General features: G+C 42.3%; 1 protein-coding gene and 1 non-coding gene across 11 annotated transcripts in view; both read left to right on the top strand.

The window, feature by feature from the left end:
* LOC102536580 (monocyte to macrophage differentiation factor) overlaps nucleotides 1-25,584 on the top strand; it is a 38,647-nt gene that overhangs the window by 6,408 nt on the left and 6,655 nt on the right. For 2 of the 10 annotated variants that reach the window (XM_072938605.1, XM_072938604.1), the window contains exons 2-8: nucleotides 1,032-1,113; nucleotides 4,894-5,054; nucleotides 8,510-8,584; nucleotides 10,198-10,299; nucleotides 12,208-12,277; nucleotides 22,636-22,718; nucleotides 23,894-23,956. In XM_072938605.1, the coding sequence (XP_072794706.1) occupies nucleotides 1,032-1,113; nucleotides 4,894-5,054; nucleotides 8,510-8,584; nucleotides 10,198-10,299; nucleotides 12,208-12,277; nucleotides 22,636-22,718; nucleotides 23,894-23,924 (604 nt within the window). In that variant the 3' untranslated portion in view covers nucleotides 23,925-23,956. Of the gene's footprint in view, nucleotides 1-1,031; nucleotides 1,114-4,893; nucleotides 5,055-8,509; nucleotides 8,585-10,197; nucleotides 10,300-12,207; nucleotides 12,278-17,968; nucleotides 19,872-22,635; nucleotides 22,719-22,882; nucleotides 23,030-23,889; nucleotides 24,218-25,584 lie in introns of those variants that run through there. The other 8 variants (XM_072938601.1, XM_072938608.1, XM_072938600.1 and 5 more) reach the window with 7 other exon arrangements.
* Nucleotides 7,878-7,951, top strand: TRNAP-AGG (transfer RNA proline (anticodon AGG)). Its single transcript has one exon. It is a non-coding gene; the product is annotated as a tRNA-Pro (tRNA).

Below are 25,584 nucleotides of genomic sequence, written 5' to 3' on the forward strand. Positions count from 1 at the left end.
CTCCCTTGTTTCTCTGCACCTGCTTATTTCAGGTAGCTGCCTCTTTTTTATATATATTCCTGAGTTTGCATCTCCCTCCTTCTAGGGAACACAGACTAAACCAGAATCCGTCATGAAACGTGGCACGGGTATGGGTCGGGGTTGGGGGTATCCTCACCCACAAACTGGAATGGAAGAACGCTCTTTATCTCTTTTGGTCCTGTGGTACTTATGTGTCTCACTGTTTTTCTCGTTGCTACAACCTAGCCAAAGGGAGGTATGGAATATGGGCATATGTCTATATATGTAACAGATTTTGATGGTTAGATATATACACACAAATTTTATAGCCAATGTATCAGGTGCTAGTCATATATTTAGATTTTGAAGAAAACTCAATTCAGGAAGATGCAGGTGAGAAATGTACCTCCTGTTTCAGGTGGCCCGGAGGCAGCCAGGTATCATTTATTTAAGCTGTCTGGTGCCGGGACAGGTAATGTAATATAGGGAAACTAGTTGGACAGGCCTGCTATTCAAGAGATGGAGGGTTTAAAGATCTACATGTATAAAGCTGCATACATTTTGAGAGAGGAAATAGAAACCTTGCAGATGCACTGAATTTGCATTAAATGGCAGTTACCAGTGGTATTTGTAAAGTTTAGAAAAATTACCTTGATTTTTTTTTCCTGTTAAGATTTAAGAATTGATTGTGCCATTTTTATTTTTTTATTTTTTATTTTTTATTTACTTTTTTACTGTGGGGGTACCAGTTGAAGTGGGTGGATTTGGTTTTTGTTTGCCCTTGGTTGGTGGAAGGTTTTTCTTTTGTATACACTGAAAGATACTTAATCCCATAAACTAGGGCATTCGCTGTCGGACCATTGCTGTTGGCTTGGTTTACACCCAGTTAGTGGCTTTGGTTTTGTTCCCGTAATCAGGCATTTCCAGGAGTCACCTCTTCAGTTAGAACAGACCAAACAACCACTGGCAAGCCTCCCCATTGTTCTTTACTCGCTCCGAGCTTATCCCATGTTGTGTCTCTGTCTCTACAGGTTCATGAACCACCCAGCCCCCGCCAATGGCCGCTACAAACCAACTTGTTACGAACATGCTGCTAACTGTTACACACATGCAGTGAGTACCAGTTTTCTGCCTTTCCTGTCCTTCCCCAGGGGCTGTGGTGGGAGGAGGCGCAGTCATCTGTGTTACCCTCAGCCCCATTAGTCGGGTTTACTCATCTCTGTGACCTCACCCACCATGGCATCAGTGCTGGGTCATGTCCGTGTGAGCGTGTCAGACACTTTGAGTGCTCTGACCTTCAGTCAGCTCTGTCCCTCCTGGACCTGCTTTCTCGGACAAGGGCTTCTTTAAAAGAATAATGTGGTAAGTACCATAGTTATTAGGAAAACCAAAGAAGACTACTTCACAAAGACTGTCACCCCTAGAATGAAACAGATTGCCTTTTCAAGACAGTCAGCTGTGGTCATCTGGCAAGAAGAGTTCACAGTTTGTTGGAAAAGGTGGCTTTTTTTTTTTTCACTACGTGATTCCCTAAAACAGGTAGCCCCATCCTCCCCCTCCCCCCGTGGCCCCTGCTTCTAAGAGCAGATGTTAGTCCACATCGTAGAAGAAAAGGCTGATTTAATCCCTAAATTCTTACTTAATTTTTTTTCTTCCTATAAAAGCAAAACATGTTCATTATAAGAAGCTTAGAAAATACTGAAAAATATAAAAGAAAAACAAAACTACCTAGAAGTAAATTGTTAACATTTGGCTGCATTTCTTCTTTTTGTGTATGGTGTTTGTGGATGTGTATGTATTTTCATATTAATGGCATTATTGGCATTTTCTTGTGTCATCATAAATTTTCCTTTATGATTTCCCTTTGAAAGTTGCATTTAGTGAGACTTTTGAGGGAAAGATAATGGCTGGTATATCATCTGAAGACAGGAAATAGAGAAGAAGACAAATTTATTCCGTTAGTGAAGAGTGTTTAGAACAGGCGAATTTAATTATTTTAGACAATGTTAATACAACATGTAGGTGACATATACATGCTATTAGAATAAAATTTGCTTGAATTCAAGTTGTTCCTTTTCATTTCTTTAATTCCCTTCTCCAAAGAATAGTGTTTCCTGTAAAGGAATCATGATGCCAAATAAACGTGAAATAAACTAGTTTTTGGTGGATTCCTTTATAATCTAATAGAACAATACCATTTCATCATTACTTAGTGGAAATTCAACTTTATAAAGTATCAATTTTATGTATTGTAATAGTAGAATTCAGATACTACTTGGTAATACTAAAACGTTATTCTCCTTTATCACTGAATGTTCTTTTTCCTTAGATGCTCAAGACTTTTATTTAAATAATTAATATGCTGAAATCTTGCTCCTTTTTTTTTTTTCAAGAAAAAATTTTCTACCTGGCATGCATACCCCTGGATTCCATAAAAGGGCTTCAGTAATGAAATTTGGAGTAACTTCACTAGTGGACAGTCTCCCTGGACCCGTGGCTTAGATTCTGGTGACAGGAAGGATTTGGTGGAATTCTCTAGACTTGAGCTGACCCCTGTCTTTGCCTTCATGACGTGCTTTGTGAAGTGAGCTTCATGAAACCAGAGAGTTAAAATATTTAGAGGCCAAACTTGGTTTTAGAGAATGCATAGCCTGATTTGATTGTTGGCTATACTTGCCTAGATATCCATCTTTTATATATTTTTTTAATTGAAGTATAGTTGATTTACAATATTGTGTTAGTTTCAGGTGAGTCAAAGTGATTCGGTTTTATATATATGTATAATATATAGGTTACTTTCCATTATAGGTTATTACAAGATACTGAATATAGTTCCCTGTGTTATATAGTAATAAATTTCTGTTCCTTATCTATTTTATGTATAATAGGTTTCTTGCTCCTGATTTGTCTCTCCCCCTGCCCCCTTTCCCCTTTGGTAACCACAAGTTTGTTCTCTGTGTCTGTGGGTCTGTTTCTGTTTTGTATGTAGATTCATTTGTATTAATTTTTTAGATCCCACATATAAGGGGTATTGTAATATTCGTCTGACTTACATCACTTAATATGATCATCTCCAGGTCCATCCATGTTGCTGCAGATGGCGATATTTCATTCTCTCTAGGGCTGGGTAATATTCCATCGTGTGTGTGTGTGTGTGTGTGTGTGTGTGTGTGTACACAATATATATACATGCAGACACACACCAATAGTCTGCTGATGGGCTTTTGGGTTGTTTACATCTTTTATTCTTGACTAAATGCCTGATGCATTTAACAGAGCTAAAAGTAAAGTTGCTTCTGAAGGCAATCGTCCACAGGCTCCTATGAAAATAAAGTGTGTATGTGGTGTTTTTTAAATCTAGGTCAGTATTAGGATAAAAGAAATGTAAAAGTTTGAGTAAGTTTATTTGGCTTGTTCCTTCACTTACTGTTCCAGTATGCATTCATTATTTTCTCCATTTACCACTGCAAAACACTGATAAAAGTTATGAAAATCGTGCCCTGAAAGTTTTCATAACACTGACCAATAAATGCAGTCAATGAAGTACTTAGTACTTAGTATAATATTGAGCATTTAAATATGACATTTTGGCCCTTGAGATACACAGCTCACGTTTAAGAATAATATTTGCTTCAGATAGACCTGAATAATTTCTTAGGTTATCTCTTCTGGATTGTCACAGGGAACACTTGCATAAACTGAAGTTAAGGAAAAACTGATAAAACAGCTACATTATCTTTTTAGAACAGAAAATGTCCTCTTATACTAAACTGTGTCCCTGATTTCTGGATTTCAGAGAGCAGTAAAATGTCTAAAATCAAAATAAAAAACTTCCATTTAGTGTCATCATTTCATTACAGAGAAGATACTTGAACATACTCTTAAAAAGTAGAAAAGGCATAATCTCAAAATAAATTAATTAAATTCTGTTTTATGAAAAACTTACTTTGTTGCCCTTAGTTTTCTCATTTTGTTCTGGGCCAGTGAAAATGCCAGCCAGCATATGAAATTGAGTGTTGGTCTCATCTGGGGAATTTAATATTCTTTTGCAAGAGGGAAAAAGTAGGTTGGTAACAAAAAAGATACGTTTGCTAAAGTTTGCGTTCTTTGCTAGGTATGTTTATTCTAATAACTAATAAAGTAGTTCATTTCTCCTGATGATTTCTGTTATTATAAAATGTTTAGTAGTCAGACTGATGTGACTAGACATTGAAATTTATGTCCATATGTAGTATAAAATGTGCAGAAAGCAAAATTCTGCGATTCTAGTCTCCTGAAATTATTTGAATAGGTAGGAGTCGATTACTTGAAAGGTGCTGTTAAAAATGAAATAACCCAAAAACCCTTTGACTCTGGAATAGCTCCCAAATGGATGGAAGGCACACATCTACAAATCAGGACGTGAGACTAGAATGAAAGGCTTATTCGAGTGTGGTGTGCACATTATAATTCTTACTGACTTGATCCATTTAGTTACCCTTTGCTGAAATACTGGGATTTCATTAGCTCATGGGGGAAACGGGAAAGAATATTTAAAGATCAGAACTTCCATGGGAACTTGGTGTATGCTTGGCATTTGACTACGTTAAGTGCCTTCCCTAAATCACTAACAAAATTAGGGTAAAGAACATTTGTTTTGCCACAGTTGAGTAATGTTGCATTCTTACTGCTTGATCGGGTACCCACTGGTGGGCACAGTTCCTGGGCCCTGAACAGTACAGTACCTGTTTTCTGGGGAGCAAACTGACGACTCCATCTGGCTCTTGTTATGATTATCCAGAAAAGGCAGATGTTTATTTTAAAACGATCTTCCTAAATTATCCCTGACATTTTTAGCAAAGTCCTTAATTCACTGTTTTACTGAATATTTACCTTCCTTTCCCTTTCTCTCAGTTCCTCATTGTCCCGGCCATCGTGGGCAGTGCCCTCCTCCACTGGCTGTCTGACGACTGCTGGGAAAAGATAACAGCATGGATTTATGGGGTGGGCCTCTGCGCCCTCTTCATCGTTTCCACAGTATTTCACATCGTATCATGGAAAAAGAGCCACTTAAGGTACAGTGGATGGTATGCTCTTTCAACAGGTCACGGTAGTTGTCACGTTGGCCTCTTAGGCTGGCATGCTTTGGCCAGCGGAGGCAAAGAGTGGACATTTCCCTGCCTGGTAGACTATTATGCCGTCCCATCTTTCAGGACATTTCCTATGGATTGGACAGAGTTTGAGGACCCCCGTGTGAATCTAAGAGAGCAAGCCTTTGCTCAGAAACCAAATAAAACCACATTGCTTCCCCAGGACTTAACGTAAAATCCTGAGACCTGTTTTCCAATGTGTCAGCTCGCTAAGAAAGAGCCCAGCAGCTGCAGAGTGGTCACCAGCACCCTGAACCTGGACTCACCAGGTGGGCTTTGAGTCCCAGCCCTGCCACCTAGCCTTATGTAGGTCATTGACGTGGGGAACATTGCTTCTTCATCACTAAAATGAGAAAGGTAATGCCCAACCTGCAGGCTCTTGTGATAGGTAAATGAGATGACGCATGTGACATGACCTGGAAATCACAGGTTTACTTTAGGACTCTGTGATATGCGGAGGTGTCACTACAGCGCGGGTTTACTGTCTTACAAAACTCAGCTTTCAGAATTAGGTCCTGTGTATCTGTTCAAACAAAATTCACGTATTTTGCTACTGTTCTCTGTTAAGCACTTTCTGAACAGTACTGTGTCTTGAGCCTCCCCATGAGAAGGACATGAAAGCATTCCTCCTCTGAGTGAAGGGTTAATTTGGGGCAATACCAAGAGAGCAGCACACCATTCAGTTGCTTTTAAAATAGATTCTGCACAACCCAAAAGGGCAAAAATTCTTCTAAAAATAAAGGAGAATTCAGAGCAGGCTTGAGAGTGATTTACTATATTAGACTATATCTTTTGGTTTTTAGAGAATGTTAAAAAAAAACCCAAATATTCAAACAATCTAATATTAAAAAGGCATATTTTATTTAAGACCAGGATTTGGGATTCAAGAGATTATTTTACTGGTTTCCTCATATGTAGAATCATAGAATTTCGAGCTGGAAGGCTCCTCATGGATCATCTAATCCAAACCCCTTTATTTTCATCTGGGGAAACTGAGGCTCATGGAAGTAGCCTGAATTGCCCAAGTCAGTGATACGAACACAATCTGGTCATTCCAGGATCTCTGACACCTAGTCCTGAGATTTTTCTCACCACACCCTTCACAGTATTGCTTGTAGTTTGCAATCTGTTACCTTTGCCCATAAGGCGACAGTTCCCTAGGCTTAAAATAAAACCACAGCATTGCATCACAGCAGTGGTCTGAGACACGCTCAAAAGAGAGTCTCAGAAGTACTTTCCTGCCTCTTTAGGACGCACTGTCGCGGAGGCCAGAGCACTTCATTATCTTCTTGGCACAGTCCAGTGCTTGTGGTTGCCTTGGCTGACTTGGCTCTGCTGTCTAGATTTCTGAGTTGATAGAGTTGTAGGTACCTGTTTCAGCATTCAGGGCCTCCCTGCCAGGGCCGGTGGATGGAGGTGTAATAAAAAAGACTCTCCTGAACCTTGGAATAGCACTGCTAGAATCATAAGCCATGTGTGGAGTTTTGCTCTGCATTCATTAAAAAAAAAAAATCCAAGTATAGCCTTAATTTATGTAAAAGAGGACAGGGAATGAGGATTTATTGAGTATCTACTATGTGCTCAGTGCTGTGCTAAATAAACACATGGCTACAGCATCTCATTTAATGCTCACACATACTCTGTGATAGAAATGTTACTATCTCTGCTTTACTTGTAAGGAGAGTGAGGGTCAGAGAGGTGGATGATAGATGTTGAATAAAATTGCAGGTCTGACTTCACCTGCTGCCACAGTGCATAAAAGTCTAGAAAGCAGAATCAGAAAGGCCCCAAGTCTGGCTTGGAATCACAGTCATCCAAGGAGTTGAATAAAAGAGATTCTCTTCTTCCCTCCGCCGTCTGCCTCCTCCTCTAGCCCTTTTAAATTAGAAGCTTCTGGACTGAAGTTTGTGACTGTATTTTATGAGCTCCCCAGGCGATTCTGGTAGGCCATCAAGTTTGAGAAGCATTCATCCAGTGTTGGCTTTTTCAGACTTGTGACTTAAATTATTCTCACTTCTTTACTAACACGTGACCAACACTGTGACCACAACATCCTCAGTGAACTTTGGGCGACACTGTGTGTGCGGTGAGGCAGAATCTAATACTGGTGCTCCCAGACCATGGCCACTGCCCCTTGGACATTGAAAACGGATCCAAGGGGAAGCAGTGCAGTTGTAGTTTTAAATCACCTCTGTAAAGGGCGGATTCTGTCTCATCCGTTTTCTGAACAGACCCCTACAAGCCAGATCTCTGTTCACTTCCTGACTCTTCAGTTTGGAAGGAAGAACTTGCTTAGAAACCCAGGTGGCTACCCTCTTTGGCAGCAAACAACGCTTTTTTTTTTTTTCCTTTCCTGGTTTGTGTTATTGCTGTTCCTAATTAGTTTCTAAATTTGCTTTATTACAACTTACTGTCTGCACTAGGATATTTGGAATAAAAGCTTCTTCAAAAGACATTCTAAAAGGAAAGAGCCTGGACAATTTTTGCTCTGCACTGTGATAGGGGTTGTGAGTTGGTCCACCCTGAAGGAATTTCATTTTTCTGTTAGCATCCAAACGGAAAGGAACACATCAGAAAAGACAGGTTTTGTTTGTTACTTTTCTCCACTTCAAAGTTCCTGATTATTGTGGAGTTCTGTTCCTATATCTCATACATGTTGAGGGTCTGTGGTATGTATGTGCAATCTTAAAATAATACAAAGCTCTTACTTGTGGCTTCAGATCATTAAGAATAGCTGTGTGTAGAGGGGGAGGATATAGCTCAGGTGGTGGAGCTCATGCTTAGGATGCATGAGGTCCTGGGTTCAATCCCCAGTACCTCCTCGAAGAGTAAAGAAATAAATAAGCCTAACTACCTCCCCAAACCAAAAAGAAAAGCAAAGAATAGCTACACTGAAAAATCAAATAAATAAATAAACCTAATTACCTACGCCCTGCAAAAAAAAAAAAAAAAAAAAAGAACAGCTGCGTGTATACCTCAACTAAAAAAAAAAAATAACTCTGAAATTTAAAAGAAAAAGCTATTTTTAAAAAAACCTATGTTAAAACTCAGTTTTTATAGTGTACTTCTGGCATCCTCCACTATTACTTATAATTTTCCAAGTACTTACATAATCTTATTTCTCAGTCTGTGAATGAGCATTTAGTCTGTTACTAGTTTCTTTTTAGTTTTGTTTGTTGCTATTCTGAATAGTGTTGCTCTGGACATCAAAAATAAATAAAATCAAAATTTGAAAAAAAATACCGTGTGACCTTGAAGGCCAAGGCAGACCGGCCATGAGACACTGGAACACAAGTGGAGGTTGCAGGGTAGTGGAGTGATAACCCCTACTGCCAGTCTGAAGAATTTCTGGAAACTGTCTAACTTGCGTTTCCCTCCAGGACAGTGGAGCACTGTTTCCACATGTGTGACAGAATGGTGATCTATCTCTTCATTGCCGCTTCCTATACTCCATGGTAAGACACAGCCTTTCTGTTTTTGAAGATAGTGTTTTGATGAGAGAATTCTCAGCCCTCCCTTCTTCCTGTCCCTGCCCCCAGGCTCCCCCCTCCCCACCCACAACACACATGCCTATATGCACTTTTTTTTCCACTTTGATTTACCTGGTTCAGACCGCAGGTTTTTAGGGGAGAGTGTTGCTGCTCTTCAGAATACCTATCTGGCACTGGATTGTTCGAGAGAGGTTGCTACAGACTCGTGTGCAGGTGGCATGCTCTTCTGAAATGTGTTACCTTTGCCTTCCAAATTCTCTCTGTATGTGTCCGCTGCTTTTCACAGTAGCTGGACATCTCATTGTTTACGTGGAAACGCTGTAAATGTGTGTTAAAAAGCAAGCTCACTTCTGAAACTTGTAGTTTGCTTCCAGTTCACAGCACAGCAGCTGGTGTGCGTTTCTCATTCGTTTGGCTATATGAGAAAGAGATCTAGCCAAACTTCTTAGTTATTTAAAACGCCTAGTATTCAGTTCCGTTTCCTTGACCTTCCTGCCCTTTTGGTATAGATCAGATAGAACCTTTTGCTGCTCTGAAGCCCACAATTAAAGAAACATTAGTTTTCCTCCATCAAGACATGGTCCAGTTTCAGACACTCAGAAATCCGCAGCATGCCATCAGCTGCTGTCGTCATGAGAAACAGCAGGCCTCTAGATCCTGACTAATGCAGCACCCATCATTCCAAAGAAACCTAATTATCTGTTTGGAGTAAGAAGTAAGTGCCACCTCTCTCCAATGCCTGTTACTAAATTATAGGTCTGCATCATGTTGGAACGAGAACACATAAAGGCTTTTGTGAAGTATACCACAATTTAAAATAAGTAAATAAAGATTTAAAATGTAAGCTGAAGAATCAAATATTGCAGTAGGCAAGTTGCTCACATGTAGTCGTCCATATGCACATAGTACATTTTCCATTCGGAAATATTAATTTTGTAGTAATAGCCAATCAGAACTTTTTTTTTCATGTCTGTCCTTAATCTGAATTTACCATAAATGAATTTGCAGCATTTTAAAATCAGGCTTCACAGGAGTCCACGGTTAAAGTCTAACAGAACATCTTTCGTAACGCGTTGGGCTAATTCTTCTCAGGTTCTGTCTTGGCGGAGAAATTGATGAGGGAGGCACTGGGTCTGTGTGCTAGGTACCCGCTGTGTGTGTGATCCGGTTCAAGATTTTGTTGAGTTCTCAGGGAGCTTTGTAAACAGCCTGCTCCCAGATACGATGTCAGAAGTAAGAAGGCGAGTAGCCTTTCCAGCCGTCTGCCTAATAAAGTCAGGCACCACGGGTAAGCCGGGACTCACTTCTGCGTGTCTCCTTTTAGCTGGTTCTATTTTTAAACCACATTGGAACTAATTCTGAGTCTTAGAGGTTGAACGACAATTTTATCTTCGAGTTATTAATTTTACCCTGGTTGCCCAGATACCTCCATGCCATGCTGAATGCTTTTTCTTTCTGGCCTTATCCTCGGACCTTCTCTCCCAGTTTTCAGAATTAGAGGAAAACACAGGTTGTATGAATTCCCTTCATTGGTCACTGATCACTTCTGTTCTTTGTTGTCATGTTTACATTTTTAGGTTAAATCTCCGTGAACTTGGACCCCTGGCATCTCATATGCGTTGGTTTATCTGGCTCATGGCAGCTGGAGGAACCATTTATGTATTTCTCTACCATGAAAAGTAAGAGAAAATAATTTTACATTTGATAGGTTTAAAATTCCTAAATTTCATCTGCAACACAATTTGTATTTGCATTTCAAAATAGTAGAAATACATAAACACAAGATATATCGTTTTAACAATTCTTCAGAACCATTCGGTATTCATTATTGGTGGACAGATTGCTGCAGAAAGAAATGAGTGCCACCTCTGTGGCGTGATGACAAGGTGGACTTGTCCCTCATGTGAAATGACAATTTTAGAGTCTCTCAGACCTCATTTCACATCCTCAGCCAGACTAGCTTTGTCAGCAAACTAGCCTTCTCCTGTATGATTTAACAGTTACGACATGAGAAAAAGAACTGCTTTCCAATGTTTCTATGAAGGATAAAGATAATAGATATTAAGCACCCAACACAACACTTACTCAGTTGTGTTGCACCTACTTAGGGACCCAGAAGATGTTCAACATTAGGGTTCCCTGAGAAAGGGGACGTTTGGGTGGGCATCTAAACTCTTAGTCTCCTAGCCATGGGACACACTTTTTTTAACCCATTTTTCGTAGCTCATAGTCATAAGTGTTAAGCAATCGAAAAAGGAAGCTTACTGAAATTTAGCATCTTAGTTCTAGAGGAGCCCTTCAAGGTCATCTATTTCCGCTTCATGTTTTAAAAAATGAGAGCATTTAGGACGTGCATCCAATTAGTGACTCATCTGGAATGAGGACCCACGTGTCCCAGTTCCTACTCCGTGGCTCTGTTCATTATCTCACGTGCCTGCACTTGAGCAGCCGAAAGCCATGAAATCATTGTCATTGGATTCAATTTATTAAATTCTTGATCTATTGTTTTTGGCAGAATGGCCATCAGAATTGAACATAATTTGTGTTTATCACAAAGCATTAAATTGTTTTCTCTTTTCTGAGGAAAATGATCGTTTTAGCCAACTTCTCTCCAACTTTGAAATTCACTTTAAATGCATTTTGACCATAATTAGCAATTCTGAGTGGTGTTATGTGTTGTGTATGTGTGTATATATATATCTCTCCAAGAGAACAGTTTGCTTCTCAGGCTCAAACCCCTAATTTATACCCTTGGATAAAATAGGAAATAAAATAAGACAACTGTCTTTTCTCCTATTCCGGGCCTTCGGATGTAAACGAAACCCACGTTCTTCCCCAGTTCCCTTACATAGTTAACTTCATGGTGGACTTAGTATAAAATGCTACGAACGAGATGCGAGGTGCCCTTGGCACCCACTTTGGCAGGTGTTAGGGAGGACCTAAATGGTGCCATGTACTGTCCTAGGCCCTGCGGACCCAAACACAAATAGCACGTGGTCCCCGCCTTTGGGCAGTTTCCAGTTTGATTAGGCAGAGATAGAAGTTGAATTTCAGGATGGTGCATTTCTTAGCATGTACACATTCTGCAGCCTAATGTGACGAACCTTAGAAATTGAATTTTATGCAGACGCAGAATAAAGAGACAGTCCAAAACACATGTCCTTCGTTCCTTAGGGCTCCCACCCCTTTGCCACTGAGAAAGTAGGCTGCACGCCACTTCCCTGTGCAGCTTCATAGTCTCAGTGTCACAGAGCGAGGACTGGGGTGGGGTGAGGGCAGACACCCTGGGGTTGGAAACGGTGAAGTGCATAGGGGACTGGGTTCAGTGATAACTATTTTTGGCAGAAAACATTTTCCAGGTAGCACATGGAATTTGATGCCTTAATCCCGAAAGAAATGCTAGTTCATTGTTACTCAGTGACAGTATTTCAGTTAGGAAGCCTAATGGTCTCCTACTGGAAAAATACATTTTCTTTGAATAGTTAAGAGTTTACATTTGTCTTTCCAAAAGAAAAAAGGGAACAACTGGTAAGGAAATGGTCTGTAGGGAATAGAGAAGTTAAATTAATGGTATTTCTGTTCTGCAGGTACAAGGTGGTTGAGCTCTTTTTCTATCTTACGATGGGGTTTTCTCCAGCCTTGGTGGTGACATCAATGGTAAGAAATGGCTTCATAATTTTAGTTACTTCACCTTATTTCCTTTTAAATCTCTGTGACTGTTAATATTTTGTCTGCAGAGACGAGATGTAGCTTTTCTTTCTGAAGTTATGACATGTCCATTAAAGAGAGACTCAAAAGAAAAAATACATGAATTACAACATGCCACAACTTGTACTGGCTACTCTCTCCATTGTGGAAAAGCTGCACATTTAACTGTGTCCTTCCATGTGGCTTCTGCTGTATTTCTTCTTCTGGATAATCTTTCTGTTCACCCACCCCCACCCTTTTCCCAAAGAGGTGTGGAATGATGTGAAGGTGGGCATTTCTACTTGAATTACTTGTATCTTAACCCTAAATCCCTGGACAAGGGTGAATTTGAGGTTTCTTAAAAAGAAAATATAAATTAGTGACTTCTAGAACTTAAGAATTAAAAGGACCTCGTAAGTTCATTTGGTTCAATGCTTTATTGGATATTTCTCAGATCCCTTCACTCTTACTTTCCCTTTAACTTGTGTTTTTTGGGGGGGGTAGTTAGGTTTATTTATGTATTTATTATTTAATGGAAGTACTGGGCATTAAGCCCAGGACCTCGTGCATGCTAAGCACACGTTCTACCACTGAGCTATACCCTCCCCCTTCCCTTGCTTTTAAGTCATCTTATTTCTCTTTCTCAGGACAGTGCCTTTTTTTTTTTTTAACTTTGCTTGAAAATTTCTTTTGTGGACTTCGGGTGAAAGCATGGCATTTCCTGTAGTAGCAGTTGGATGTATGTGTTTTGTTCTCCCATTCAGACGGACTACTGTTGAGAAATCAGTGCTGTCAATTTGAAACAGTAACATAACATAACAGCTTCACGAGCCCGTCCACTGGTCACTTGTGCCTTTAGTTTATGTGTTCCCATGTCCTAGGCTGCATTCTTGGGCAATAGCCAGTATGTTCATTAAGGGACTCACAGTGTATTCAGTTTGAACTCTCTTCTCAGCCTGCAACAGTCTAAATTGTTCCTGTAATTCAATCCTGTGCCCACAGGCCTGTTATGAGGATGTGATTTTGCTGTGCGTAGTTCTTGCCCTGGTCACAGAAAACACCTGTGCCAGGTTTAGGATTTATAGGTTTGCTTATGTTTTTCTCAGAGGGTATTGTCGTATGAGAATGTAACAAGGTATGTTCATTGAGGTTTATGATGGCTTAAATAATTACCTATCACCAAAAATACATTTATACGTATATAGTGTAGTTGGTAAAGGCAACAAGGGATGGTGAGGGCAGGGAGGTGAGTGACGGAATGAAAAAGTCTGCCTTGAAGGCCATATAGTTAGAGGGTAACAGAGGACACCCAAAGCTATGTCAGCAAGGTCTTTGTGGCCAGGTTACTAATCGTTAGAGTGGAACTTCAAGTACATTCCCTCTGGGTATCATAAAAGCAAGTTTACCCAGTATTTGTACCAGCCTAAATCTTTCATTGACGTTTTCACAAGTGGTACAATAGCAGGTGACTAATGTCAATGATCCTCAAACAGGAGAAGCCCCACACTTGCCCGGATAGAACTTAGACTCAAGCAGGAAAATACGGTTCATGTAAAATAAGAAACTACTGTGAAGTTTTATAATGTCTTTGATTGGGGAAAGTGCAGCCCGCTGTGGGAGCTCATGACACAAGAACCAGAGGAAACACTATTTAAGCTGCTTCGGAAAGGCAGGTAGGAGCCAAGAGATGGAAAGGGTGATGCACGTGGTACAGGTAGAGAATCCAGCACGAATGAAGCCCCAGCGACGGGGAACGCACGAGCATCTCTGAAGCACTGATAACAGTACCTGTGTGAATCTGCATGTGTGCGTGAGGCGGTGTAATTTTGCAGGTAGAGCAAGTCTTGTGATAAAGCCAGTGAGCTAGGCAGAGAGAGATCAGAAACAACCTCATAAGCATCTGAAGGAACAGTGAAACAGTGTTAAGTAATGAAGGCTCAAACCTTTGGTGTTCCGGTCAGAAAAATGGGTATCAGACTTACTGTAAAATTAAGAAAAGGGCAGGAAACAACTATTTTTTTGGCATTGAACACAGATATGTAGGACTGTGATCGCTGAGGGGAGAGAAAGCAGAATACAACCTTCAAATGCACCGCAGTTTTCTCCCGAAGAGCACTTTCCAAACTGCAGTGGGAGGAGGTGGAGCCCACGAGCAGCAGCCTGGGTGGAGGAAACAAATGAGCGTCTCAGCTCCTGAAGCAGGCTGCAGTTTTGTTGCGGGGCGCCAGAGAGGAGCGGGCCTCACAGACGAGAGTCCAGAGACCTACAAAGGGGTCTGCTTCACTCCTTGCCCAAATACGAAGCTGCATTCGTGCAGGACAAGGTTCCGTGTGTGCTCTGGCTGAGATAGCTCTGGGAAGGCTGTGGAATAAATGGAGATGCCGGAGGGAGCCTGGTGCTGGGGGATAGCAGAGTTCCAGCCAGCCAGCCAGCGTGGAGAGACCATGCTGAACAACTCGGGTGTTCCATGGACCCTAGCAAGACCACACCTTAGGATAAGAGCTGCTCTGGCCCTAGAGTGAGGGGGGGAGCTCTGGCACTGCCCATTACAAAGCCCAGAAACCTCAAAAGGGTAAAACTGATCCCCCAGTAAATAAACTGCCTACTGGAACAGCATTCTTTTGAGAAAGACAACAAAATCTATACTCTTTAATAACTTGGCATCCATTACCCAGACAAATATTACGAGATAAGCAATAAGCTGGAAAGCGTGACCTACATACCTAAGGAAAAACAGGTCAATAAAAACAGCCAAAGATGACAGAGGTGTTGAAATAGCATACCGGGACTTCAAAACATAATGAGTAAACAGTTAAGGAATCTCAGAAAAGAAATGGAGCTATTAAAAAATTGAGCCAAGTGGAAATTCTAAATCTGAAAACTGTATGTTAAAGAAAAAGTTTATTGGAGGGGTTTAACAACAGATGAGATACTGCAGAAGAAATGAACTTGAAAATGGATAGGCAAGCCCCAGCCTGGGAGAAAACATTTGCACTCTCTATGTGTCTGACAAAGGTCATGTATCTCAAATATATAAAGGACTCTAAATCAATAATAAAACATTGATTCTGTAAAAATGGGTAAAACACTTGAACAGACACTTTACAAACAGAAAGGTACACAAGTACCCAGCAGCCCTTGAAGAAGCGCTCAGTGTCACCCGTCACCAGGGAAATCAAGGAAATGAAAATTAAAACCTCAGCACGCCAGCAGTATACACCCTGTAGAATGGCTAAAATTAAATCTAAAAGACTGATGCCACCAAATACCAGCAAGGAAGTGAAATAACTGGAATCCTAACACATTGCTGGGGAGAGTGCAAAATGGTAAAGCCGCTTTGGGAATTCATTTAGCAGTTTATTATAAAATTAAGCATACATTTATGACTCGACAGGTATTACCCAACAGAAATGAAGACATATAGCTACGAAAGGACTTACAAAATAATATAAGTATGAATTTTTAATTCATGATAGCCCCCAAATGGAAAGAATTGATAAATTATGTTAAATCAATGGAATGCTAAGTAATAGAAAGGAATGACCGTATACATTAGCACATGCGTGAATTTCAAAACCATTATATTGAGCAAAAAAGAAGACAGACACAAAAATGTACATACAGCATAATTCCATTTATGTGAGGTTCTGGAACATAAAGGCTTAGTCTGTGGCAACAGCAGTACAAACTGGTTGCCTTGGTGGAAGGGATTGTCCAGAATTGGGAAGGGGAACCAAAGAGCTTTCTAGGGTGTTAAGATACTAGTGTATCTTGGTGGGGGTATAGGTTACGTAGGTGTGTGCATTTATTAAAACTCCCTGTTCACTTAAGACCTATGCATTACACTATGTAAATTAACAATTTTTAAAATGACCACCTGCCCCCCACCCTCTGCCAAAAAAAGAAAACAGCGAATGTAATTTCAGGAAACTGACCACCTTGGTTCTCAGTTCAAATCCTGATTCTGACACTTAAAAGCTATGTGACCTTAGTCAAATTATTTAATCTGTCTGTGTTCTAGCTTTCTCATCTGTAAAGTTGGGATAAAAATAGCACCTAAGTTAGGGTTGTGAAGATTAAATGAGTGCTTCAAACAGTTCCTGGTACATGGAAACACAGTAATGACCATAATTAAGAAGACATACCTGTTCCGTTTGTTTTAGGATTAACTATGTCCTGGTTCTTTGAAAGTGGGAAAGGCAGGTGTTGTATCTTGAACTATTAGCAGAACGTGTGTCAAAACCAACCTGCAGGCTTGGTTTGGTCTGTTGTTTATTGTTTCAGCAGAGGAAAAGAGTGATGTCTTTGTCCAGGTTACTTCGTGTCTCTGGCCTTAGTGTCTTCATCTCTGAAATAAGGGGGTTGTGTGGGATGACTGACTCATCACTGGGAGTCAGATGCCCCTGTCCGATTCCCGTGAAAACCTTAACCCTCTCAGAAAAATGCCCCTAATACATGTACACAGTGAATATTGTGTAATTAATGGATAATAATTGCTTTAAAACCTTTAGGAAATAGTGTGTGGGGGGTTATGTTTTGCTGTGTTTTCCTTTTTAAAGAAAATGAAATCTGGGGTGGTGAGATGTCCGGTATTTGAATTGGCCCCTTCCTCATCTTTTGATCCCACAAAATCCATGGTCCTGATGAGAGCTTAGACAGTTGGGCTGATCCTAACCTTGGCCCTGGACCTCACAGCTGACTCTCAGCTCGTGTCCTCCATGGCTGCCGTGGCTTTGGCCTGGAGCCTCCCCGCATTCCGTGAGGCTTGGCCTCAGGGACCCGCCCTGAGGCTCACAACGTCGCAGCTGTCAGTGCCCTGGCCTCTGGGACTTCCACACGCGTGTCCCCTCTCAAGGCTCTGCCGCGACCCAGCTTAGGCTTCCACTCGCCCTGCGGAGCCTGAGACCTTTCTCTTCCTGGTTCCCAGGAACCCTGGCTTGTTTCCTCATCCGCTTCCTGAGCCCTGCCCCTGTTCTCCCCTCTCATTCACACAGCCCCTTGAACCTTGTAGGTCTTTGGAAACCAAGGGCCGCCTATGCGTTCTCCTTTTTGTGCTGAAGCACACATGACGGTTAATTTCCTGCTAAGCTAAGAAACTCCCAGGCCCAAAGACAAAAAGGCCTGGCAGCATTTGGAAGGCTGGAAGTCCATTGTTCACCTCGCATCCCAGGTCGCACCTCCCAGTGACTTCCTGGTCAGCCCCGAGGAAGCTGTAAGCTCGCAGAAGAGGGAGGAGTCTCGGAAAAGGGATTAGTGTAGCCCAGTGTCGGAGGAGGACGGAGGGTGTGGGTTGTAGGTGGAGTGGCGTGGGTGCGCCTGAGTCGGGAAGAGAGCTCTTAAAGGGGGAAGATGAGAGCTGGGATTGTACTTTATTAAAATGGACCGTCCTGTCTGGTTCACCTGCGGTCGACGGCAGGTGGCGCTGCTTTTCACTGTGGAACCTGTGACCTGACTGCTTGGTCCAGTCAAGACTGCCGACCCAGATAGGAATCCAGGTCGATGTATGAGACAGACTTCTCAGTGTTGCTCCTGTTTACAGAGCAGGATTCTGTCTCTGCAAAGCTGCTTCATTGTCTGGAAACTCAGGAGGCTTAGGGGGAGTTGCAATGAACTCTTTGGCTTTTAACCTCAGCGTGACGTCATTTTTCCTTCTGTCGACAGAATAACACCGATGGACTCCACGAACTTGCCTGTGGGGGCTTAATTTATTGCCTGGGAGTTGTGTTCTTCAAGAGTGACGGCGTCATTCCGTTTGCCCATGCCATCTGGCACCTGTTCGTGGCCACGGCAGCCGCCGTGCACTACTATGCCATCTGGAAATACCTTTACCGAAGTCCAACAGACTTTATGCGACACTTATGACCAAACTGTACTAGGTCTCCAAACCAGTATTATTTCAATTATGGCACTTAGGAGTCGGGTAAGAGCTGAAAATTGCACAAAGGAGGAAAAACAAAAAAAAAGAAGACTGCACTGACTTTCTTTGTATCTTTTGAATATAATTACTGTGAAAGTGTAAAAGCTGTGTTCTGGAATTTTCCCCCCTCACAGCTAATAAGGCAGTGAATTAATTATTCATTCCATTCCACTATCATGAAGGACTCTGGATAGACTTGGCCAGCTTGATGTTTACAAACCAGAATTTTGTATTTTAATTTTACAGATTTTACTACATGATTTTTTCTAAATTACTAGGTCAGGTTGTCAAAGTCAGTGCAATAACAAAACTTCCTTTTTAGGAGACAGTGGTTTCTATCACTTTCCCATTAGCTGTGTGAAGAATCATGGACAGAACTTTCACTACTTTTTTTACCATGTTTCATCTTGGCATGATGTGGTCATTTTTTAAATAGAAACTTCAGTTTTTTGTAAATTTTTTAAAAAATACTTCATTGAAGTGCATCTCTGTGGTTCCTCATCCTTGTGAATTTTTGCAGCAAGCTGTCAACATTCCACAAGTGAACAGACAGACCTCTTCTGATCGTTTTATTAAACATGGAGAAATTGCCGATTTTGAAAAACTGCAAGTTTTCCAAACTTTTCTGCCAACCTCTGACTCTGAATTCCATGCTGCTTTCGGCCACATACTTGACCTAGTTTGGTTTACCCGCGATGGAAAAGTATTTTGATATCATTAACTTTTTCAAAAGACTCAACTTTTTCTCTGTGTCTTTGCCATGTTTTCTTCAGGGTCTTTTTCCGCAGTGGATGAGAATTCAGTCTGTCCTGGGAGCATGTTGTTGGGCTGACCATCCGCTGGACTCCAGTGAATAGTGGGAATGCCTGTTTGGTGCCCAGTGGTTACGTCATTGTCCCTTAGCTTTATATTATCAGTTTGATATTCGTTTTAAATTGTGGAACTAGATGCATAAATTCACATTTCTACCTTTCCTTTGCATCTCCTGATATACTTTTTTCCTTTTTTTATAGAAAAATATTTAAAGCGTTGTCTGCCAGATAGAAACTCATGTGTCTATGGTCCATGGGTTATATCCAGGCTCAGTGGAGTGGTATTTAATATATTGTTTTGGTTTTCCCTCGGTGTCTTATATTAAGATTAACGTATTAGTTGCTTTGTTGATTAATCTCTTGTTGGTGTTTTAATAAGTGGGATAACCTTGCCTTTTACTTTTAGATCAGGTGCTGATACTGCCTGTGTTCTAGTAATGGGTTTGAACATTGGAATTGTTGGATTGACAATACATTGAATTCAAATTCATTGAAATTGTGTGCTGTTGTGGCTTTAAATGAGGGTTTATTTTGTGGGTGTATGTTTAGAACTCTTTGAATTTGGTATATTATACGGGAACAGAAGAACTGCTTTTTGCTGGTGACTTCTTAAATATGCAAGGTATACCCAGTGATGACACTGACCAGACCACCCCTGGCTGCATGATCCTGAACATCTGAATGCCTATTATTTTATTGAGTATATTTTATTTTTAATATATTAACTTTTGTGGATTCATTTAAAGTCTGCTCAGAAGTAACACTGTCAGAACCACTAAAATGTATGTAAAAAATTGTGCTGTAGACTAAAATAAAATTGCTACTTGGATTTGTTCCACTGCCTCTAAATTAGATGACTATGAAAATGATAATATATTTTTGAAAGCTTGAGCTCATCCAGCATTTGTAATTCGTATACTGGCCTTTTTTTTTTTTTTTTGGTAAAGTCAGAATGGAAAGAAAAACAAAAGTGCCCTATCATCTAGAACTTTCCAGTCCACTTTTTTATGATAATGGAATTGCCAGAGCCAGCGTAAACATTAAAATCAACCCACATTTTCAGTTTAAAACATGCTGGTCTGGGCCTAAAGCTTATCAGTTTTATAGATGATCTATCTTTACCCAGAGAAACCTTTGGTTTAGTTTATGTAACATATTACACTATAGGGCTGAGGTCACAGGCTTTTCTGTTACCAAGCAGACACACATCATGTTGCAAGCCTAACAAGTTTGTAGTGTTACAGTTCCCTCTGCCTCTTCTGCAGGGCAGGTAACAGAGAGCTTCCACTGCTTCATCCTTGGTCCGGGAACTGGGCCAGGAGCCCAGGTCTACATCCAGTTCCAAAGCCTCTTTACACCACAGCATTGGTAGGGTCAGCAGAAACAAATGACTCGAAAAACTTGACCTGAAAATTGGCCAGGCACGCACACGGAAAAGAAAAATATTCACACAGTTTAGAGCCTCCGTGAACCGTTAGGCAAGCCTCCGTCAAATCGAATTTTGAAGATTGAGGATCCTGAAGTGTAATTATTCCCAAGAATTCTGTCCTCCGTTCCACCGGGGTAACCTCATGTCTTTCTGGACAGTCTGCCCACTTTTGCCTTCCTTGATCAATATCTCCAGCCTAAATCTGTTTTCTGAAGGCCAGACCTCTCTGATCAACTGCCCAGATGACCCCCGCACAGGCACATTTTACTCACCCTGCCCCAAACTGAATTCATTCTCTCTCCTTATTCCCCACCAAACCCACTTCTCTGACATGTCCTGTCCTGGTTAATACCATGGCTGCAGCCATAGCCGCCTGTCCATCCTTGATTTCTCCCACCCCTCAGATCCAGCCGGTCAGCCAGAGCTGCCACTTACGTTCCAGCTGCCAGCTCCCTGATCTGAGTCCTCGCCCCCTCCCTACTTCAGGGCCCTAGAAAGCCCTGCTTAGCAATCCTCAGATTCCTGCTGCTACCTCCTCATTTATCCCCCTGCCACAGGTTACACCTCCAGACACGTCCACCCTCCACCCTGCTACCAGGGTTTTCCTAAAAGAATCCAAGCTTGCCTCTCCCTGGCTTCAGAACTGCCATTGACTGTGAAGCCAACCACCTCCGCATGGCCTCTTCACACACGAGTTCTTCCTGATCTTTCTCTTCCCAGCTGAACCCCACAGACCAGCCTCAGCACACCTTGCCCTCACAGTGCCTTTGAAACTGCACGTCTGTCCCTGCTGCTCCTTGGCCTGGAATGCCCTTCCCCTGCCCTGGAAACGTTGGCTGGGTCCAGTCCTCCACCAGGACCACCTCTGCTGTGCAGTGAGTGGTGGCTTCCCCTGACTCTGCAGCCCTGACACTCCGTGGCCCTGGCGTGTCACCCTGGGACACGTCTGCTTGTCTGCCCTCTCTCTGGCCCGGGACTGACTTCTCTCCAGGCAGAAGCTGAGCTGAGGAGCATCCATGTTGGTCCCCAACACAGCGCTGGGCTCAAAGAAGGAGTGGAAAGAGGGCTTGTGAATGAAAGGAGAGCCAGATGGGCAGTTTGGAGGATGGTGTAGTGGAAAAGAGATTGAAAATAAAGTGGTTTTAGGACAGACTTGGTTTTCACCCAGCTCATCTGGTCCATGAAAGCCAGGCAGTTCTCACTGACTGGTGGGAGCCTGACTTCCAGTTCCTTGGCCTCACTGGCTTCCCTGACCCAGGGTCAGCTAGAACGTCTGTAGCAACCGCAGCAAAGCTGCTGAGAAGTTGACATGGAAACATTAAACAGTGTGTCCTAAATAAGGAAGAATCCAAGCTTGTTTACTGAAGGGTTCAAAGAACCGAGTATTTATGACTTAAAAGTCTGGAGTGGGGAGCACCTAGCATGCATAAGGTCCTGCCTCAATCCCCAGTACCGTCTTTAAAAATAAATAAACCTAATTACCCACCCCCAAAACAAAAAAAGCCCCCCTTCCCCCCACAAAAGGAAAACTAATTTGCCTAGCCTGCCTCCCTCTGGTCGTCTTTTCTGAACACAATAAAATAACTGGAGGTAACACTCAGTTCTGCAACCCTTGTGCCTCAGTGCAGACTACACTCAAAAAGGAACAACTTGAACGTAATTCTAAATACTATTTTGTATATTTTTACTCAAAATCATGCAACTATATAAAGCACTTTGGAAAACAGAGAACAGAAAACCAACGATTACACAGTTTACTCATCCTGATGAATTTTCATGTCATTCTCTTTTTCCCTCTGTTTATGGGATTTGGTGTTGGTTTTAACACAGTTGTACATATGTCACAGATGCAATTAGAAACAGTTTTTTCCCGCTTATAAACATTTAAAATTTATCATATAGTTTTCAGAGCCAGAATTTTTATTCGTTCCGTCATCTTTCCAGACCAGACATGCAGCCTGTATTTTGCTTAGTCATTCACCTAATTTGTGGTTTTTGGATTCAGATTTTTCATTATTGTCATCAGTGCTGCATTGAGCAGCTTTGAGTAAAACTGTCCATGTTTCTGATTGGCTCTTGAAGGTAATAATGAGAAACAATGGAGGGCTTCCTGTGTTTGGGGGACTGGTACTGTGCTTATTACCTGCATTATCTCACTTCATCTTTACAGAAAAACTTATGGGTAGATAATTCTATTATCTCCATTTCACTGATGAGGAAGCAAGCACAGATGAATGAACTTCCTCGTCCAAGGTGAGTATCAGGGTCAGACTGAACCCAGGAAGCCTAGAGTCTCCATGTTTTCATTCTCAGGAGGGGATTCCCTGGGACAAAGGCTTATTAATGGGTTTACCCAAAGGAAGACCTTTTAAAAATAAAGCTCATCCAAAGTTCCACTTTTTACTTGGCATCTTCAGGTTATGTCTACTCTTCTCGTGGGCCAATTAAATGGAGAGCGGTAGAGGAAAATCTCCAAATGAAACTGACCTTGAAGAAACTTGTTCACCTCCCTCCTTGGGAAGCAAAATAAAGTTTCCCAAGAGGGCCCGAGGAATCTTTTTAGTTGAACGAGGTTAGGATTATTGCATGCATGTCTTTCTGCTGCTTTTGCTGGTTGAAACAGACAGCACCAACGCAATCTCACACACTATAAACCTTCCTCCTGCAGCCCCGCGATGTGTCTGTGGGTGGGGTGATTGTCCCAGGAAACAGTGCACCCTAGCCGCTTTGCAAAGGGAGTTAAACTCTTCTCCTCAGGGGCCCGTTCCACACAACAGCACATTCTCGTTCTCCTACACAGTCCATCATCTGTCAGACATCACCACACTCCTGGTCAGAGGTCCCTTTGGTTCTGTGCCAGGCCAAACTTAGTACACCCAAACAAATGTGTCAGTCCCTGAAAAAAGCCAGAAAAATGTTTTCATCGGAAAGGTTTGGTTCTCTTAAAATCACGAGGGTTTTCTGAATCTCACTTGCGAGCTGCATGTGGCATCGGCATGGACTCAGCCAGCCTGTGACAGATCGGCTGGTGAGCTCAGGCAAGTTCCTCATCACCTTGGGGCCTCGGTTCCCATCAGCAGAAGGGGCCCAGCACCTCCCGAGGATCAAGTGAGACACCAAAAGTGTCTAGTCCATGTATCCTGCTGTATGACCAGCTCTAGACGAATGTTAGCTTCCTTCCCATACAGCTAAGCTTTTAAAATGATGGTTGTAGCCCACCTGCAGAGATATTTCTGCAGACACAACCTGAAGGAAGGGTGACTAGCACTCTTCAAAAAGTCTTGTGCACTTTTTGGCTCTTAAAAATGGTCCTGGATCTTACTGTGGCCAAAGTTAAACTGAGATACATGTGGCCACCCCGGCTTTGTAATGATTTTTTTGCTCTTTGTAACAAATGTCCTTTAAATATTCAATATTTCTTGAGACAGGCTGAGCCCTCCATGGACAAAGGGTGGATGAGGAAAGCTGAGTGGTTCTACGTCTGTGCCCAGGTGGGAATGAACATCTTCCACTTGGTCAACCCAAAGGCCTTCAGTTAACGGGGCCCCCACTCTGGGCCAGTCATTTGGTCACTGTCTGTTGTTGTATGAGTGTGCCGCTTGGGAGACTCACCCATCAGCCCCACTTTTGGTGGCTTATTAAAAAATTCCTTCTGGGTTGGGGGAGGGGATAGCTCAAGTGGTAGAGCACATGCTTAGCATGCATGAGGTCCTGGGTTCAATCCCCAGCACCTCCATTAAATAAGTTAATAAATAAATAAAGTTAATTACCTCCTCCCACCAAAAAATAAAAATAAAAAGGTTAAGAAAAGAATTTATTAGAAAAGAAAAAAATAAGAATTCCTTCTAACCATAGGGCTTCACTGTTTCCTTCATCTTGTTCCTTTCCCAGTGATGTTGTCGGATCCTCCTGTCACACATTCATTCAGCATGTTTAAATGGGTGCAGGTCTGTGCTGGGGACTAATGTAGCACTGGGGATGCTGGGAAAAAGACAAAAACCCCTGCCTGTTGCTCAGGCTAGATGATCCCCGGGCTCTGCTCCCTTATCTGGTTCTGAGGCTTGGTGGGTCTTGGCTGACCTGTTTTTTGGCACTTTCCGGATGACTGTGGGCAGCGAACACAGCAGTGGGAACAGGCACACAGAAACCCATGCTTCTCAACAGGGGTGACTTACTTTATGCCACAGATTTGTGTTTGCTGGGCCACCTTCGAATTCCCTGTCTGAAAAATCAGCCCTTGCCTTGGAGAGCACTGAAAGCAGCTAATGATTTAGAGGAAGTGTGTGTGGACTCTGCCCTCAGATGTGGGAGTCCCTGAGGAAGCTCATTTGTTCACGTGTGTCGGCCACCTTCGAAGCAGGCTTTCCCCAGCCTCCCAGGCAAGGGGTGAGGAAGGAGAAACCTGCCTTGGTGTGGACAGTGGCTGGGCTGCCTGGAGCCCCTCCATCTCTCCCCCCTAGTCCTGGGGTGTGTCATCCACGTGTCAGTGGCTGGGGAGACAGTACCAAATAAGGGAAGTCTCTGTGCCCTCCAGCCTCCCACGGTCTCTTGGGGAGAAGGACGTGGGAACAAATTAGCAATGATAATGCCACCTAATTGCAGTGCTTGTATTGGGTGCTATTGTTGGAGGAGAGAGATGAACTCTGCCCAGGGGAAGTGCAGAACCCTTGGAGGCAATTTCAGTTGCGACTTGAAGGATGAGTGAGGAATTACTAGGGAGACGAGAAGTGAGGGGGCAGTGGATAGAGACAGGGTGGGGGAAAGATAACTTCTGGTGTAGGGACAGCACGGGCAGGGGCGTCTGGCAGGAGAAAGCATGGTAGGTTTCAGAAAGAGTGTGGGGTGCCCAGGGCATCTGTAAGGGGAGATGATGATAGCAGATAAGAAAGAACAGCTTATATCAACTGAGTGCCAATCAGGGGCCTGTCACACATGATCTCTCAGGAAGGGAGAGAGAGAAAGAGAGAGGGAGAGACACAGATGCATCTATTATTTTGGAGTGTGAAGAAGAGGATCTTGTATGCATGTGAATTTTTCTGCAGCAAACTCTGAATCCTAGAAGGGGTTTCTTGGTGCCAATATTTCTGGGCTTCCGTTTCCTTTTCTCTACCCCTCATAA

Source organism: Vicugna pacos, chromosome 16 (genome assembly GCF_048564905.1).
Source record: "Vicugna pacos chromosome 16, VicPac4, whole genome shotgun sequence".
NCBI lineage: Eukaryota > Metazoa > Chordata > Mammalia > Artiodactyla > Camelidae > Vicugna > Vicugna pacos.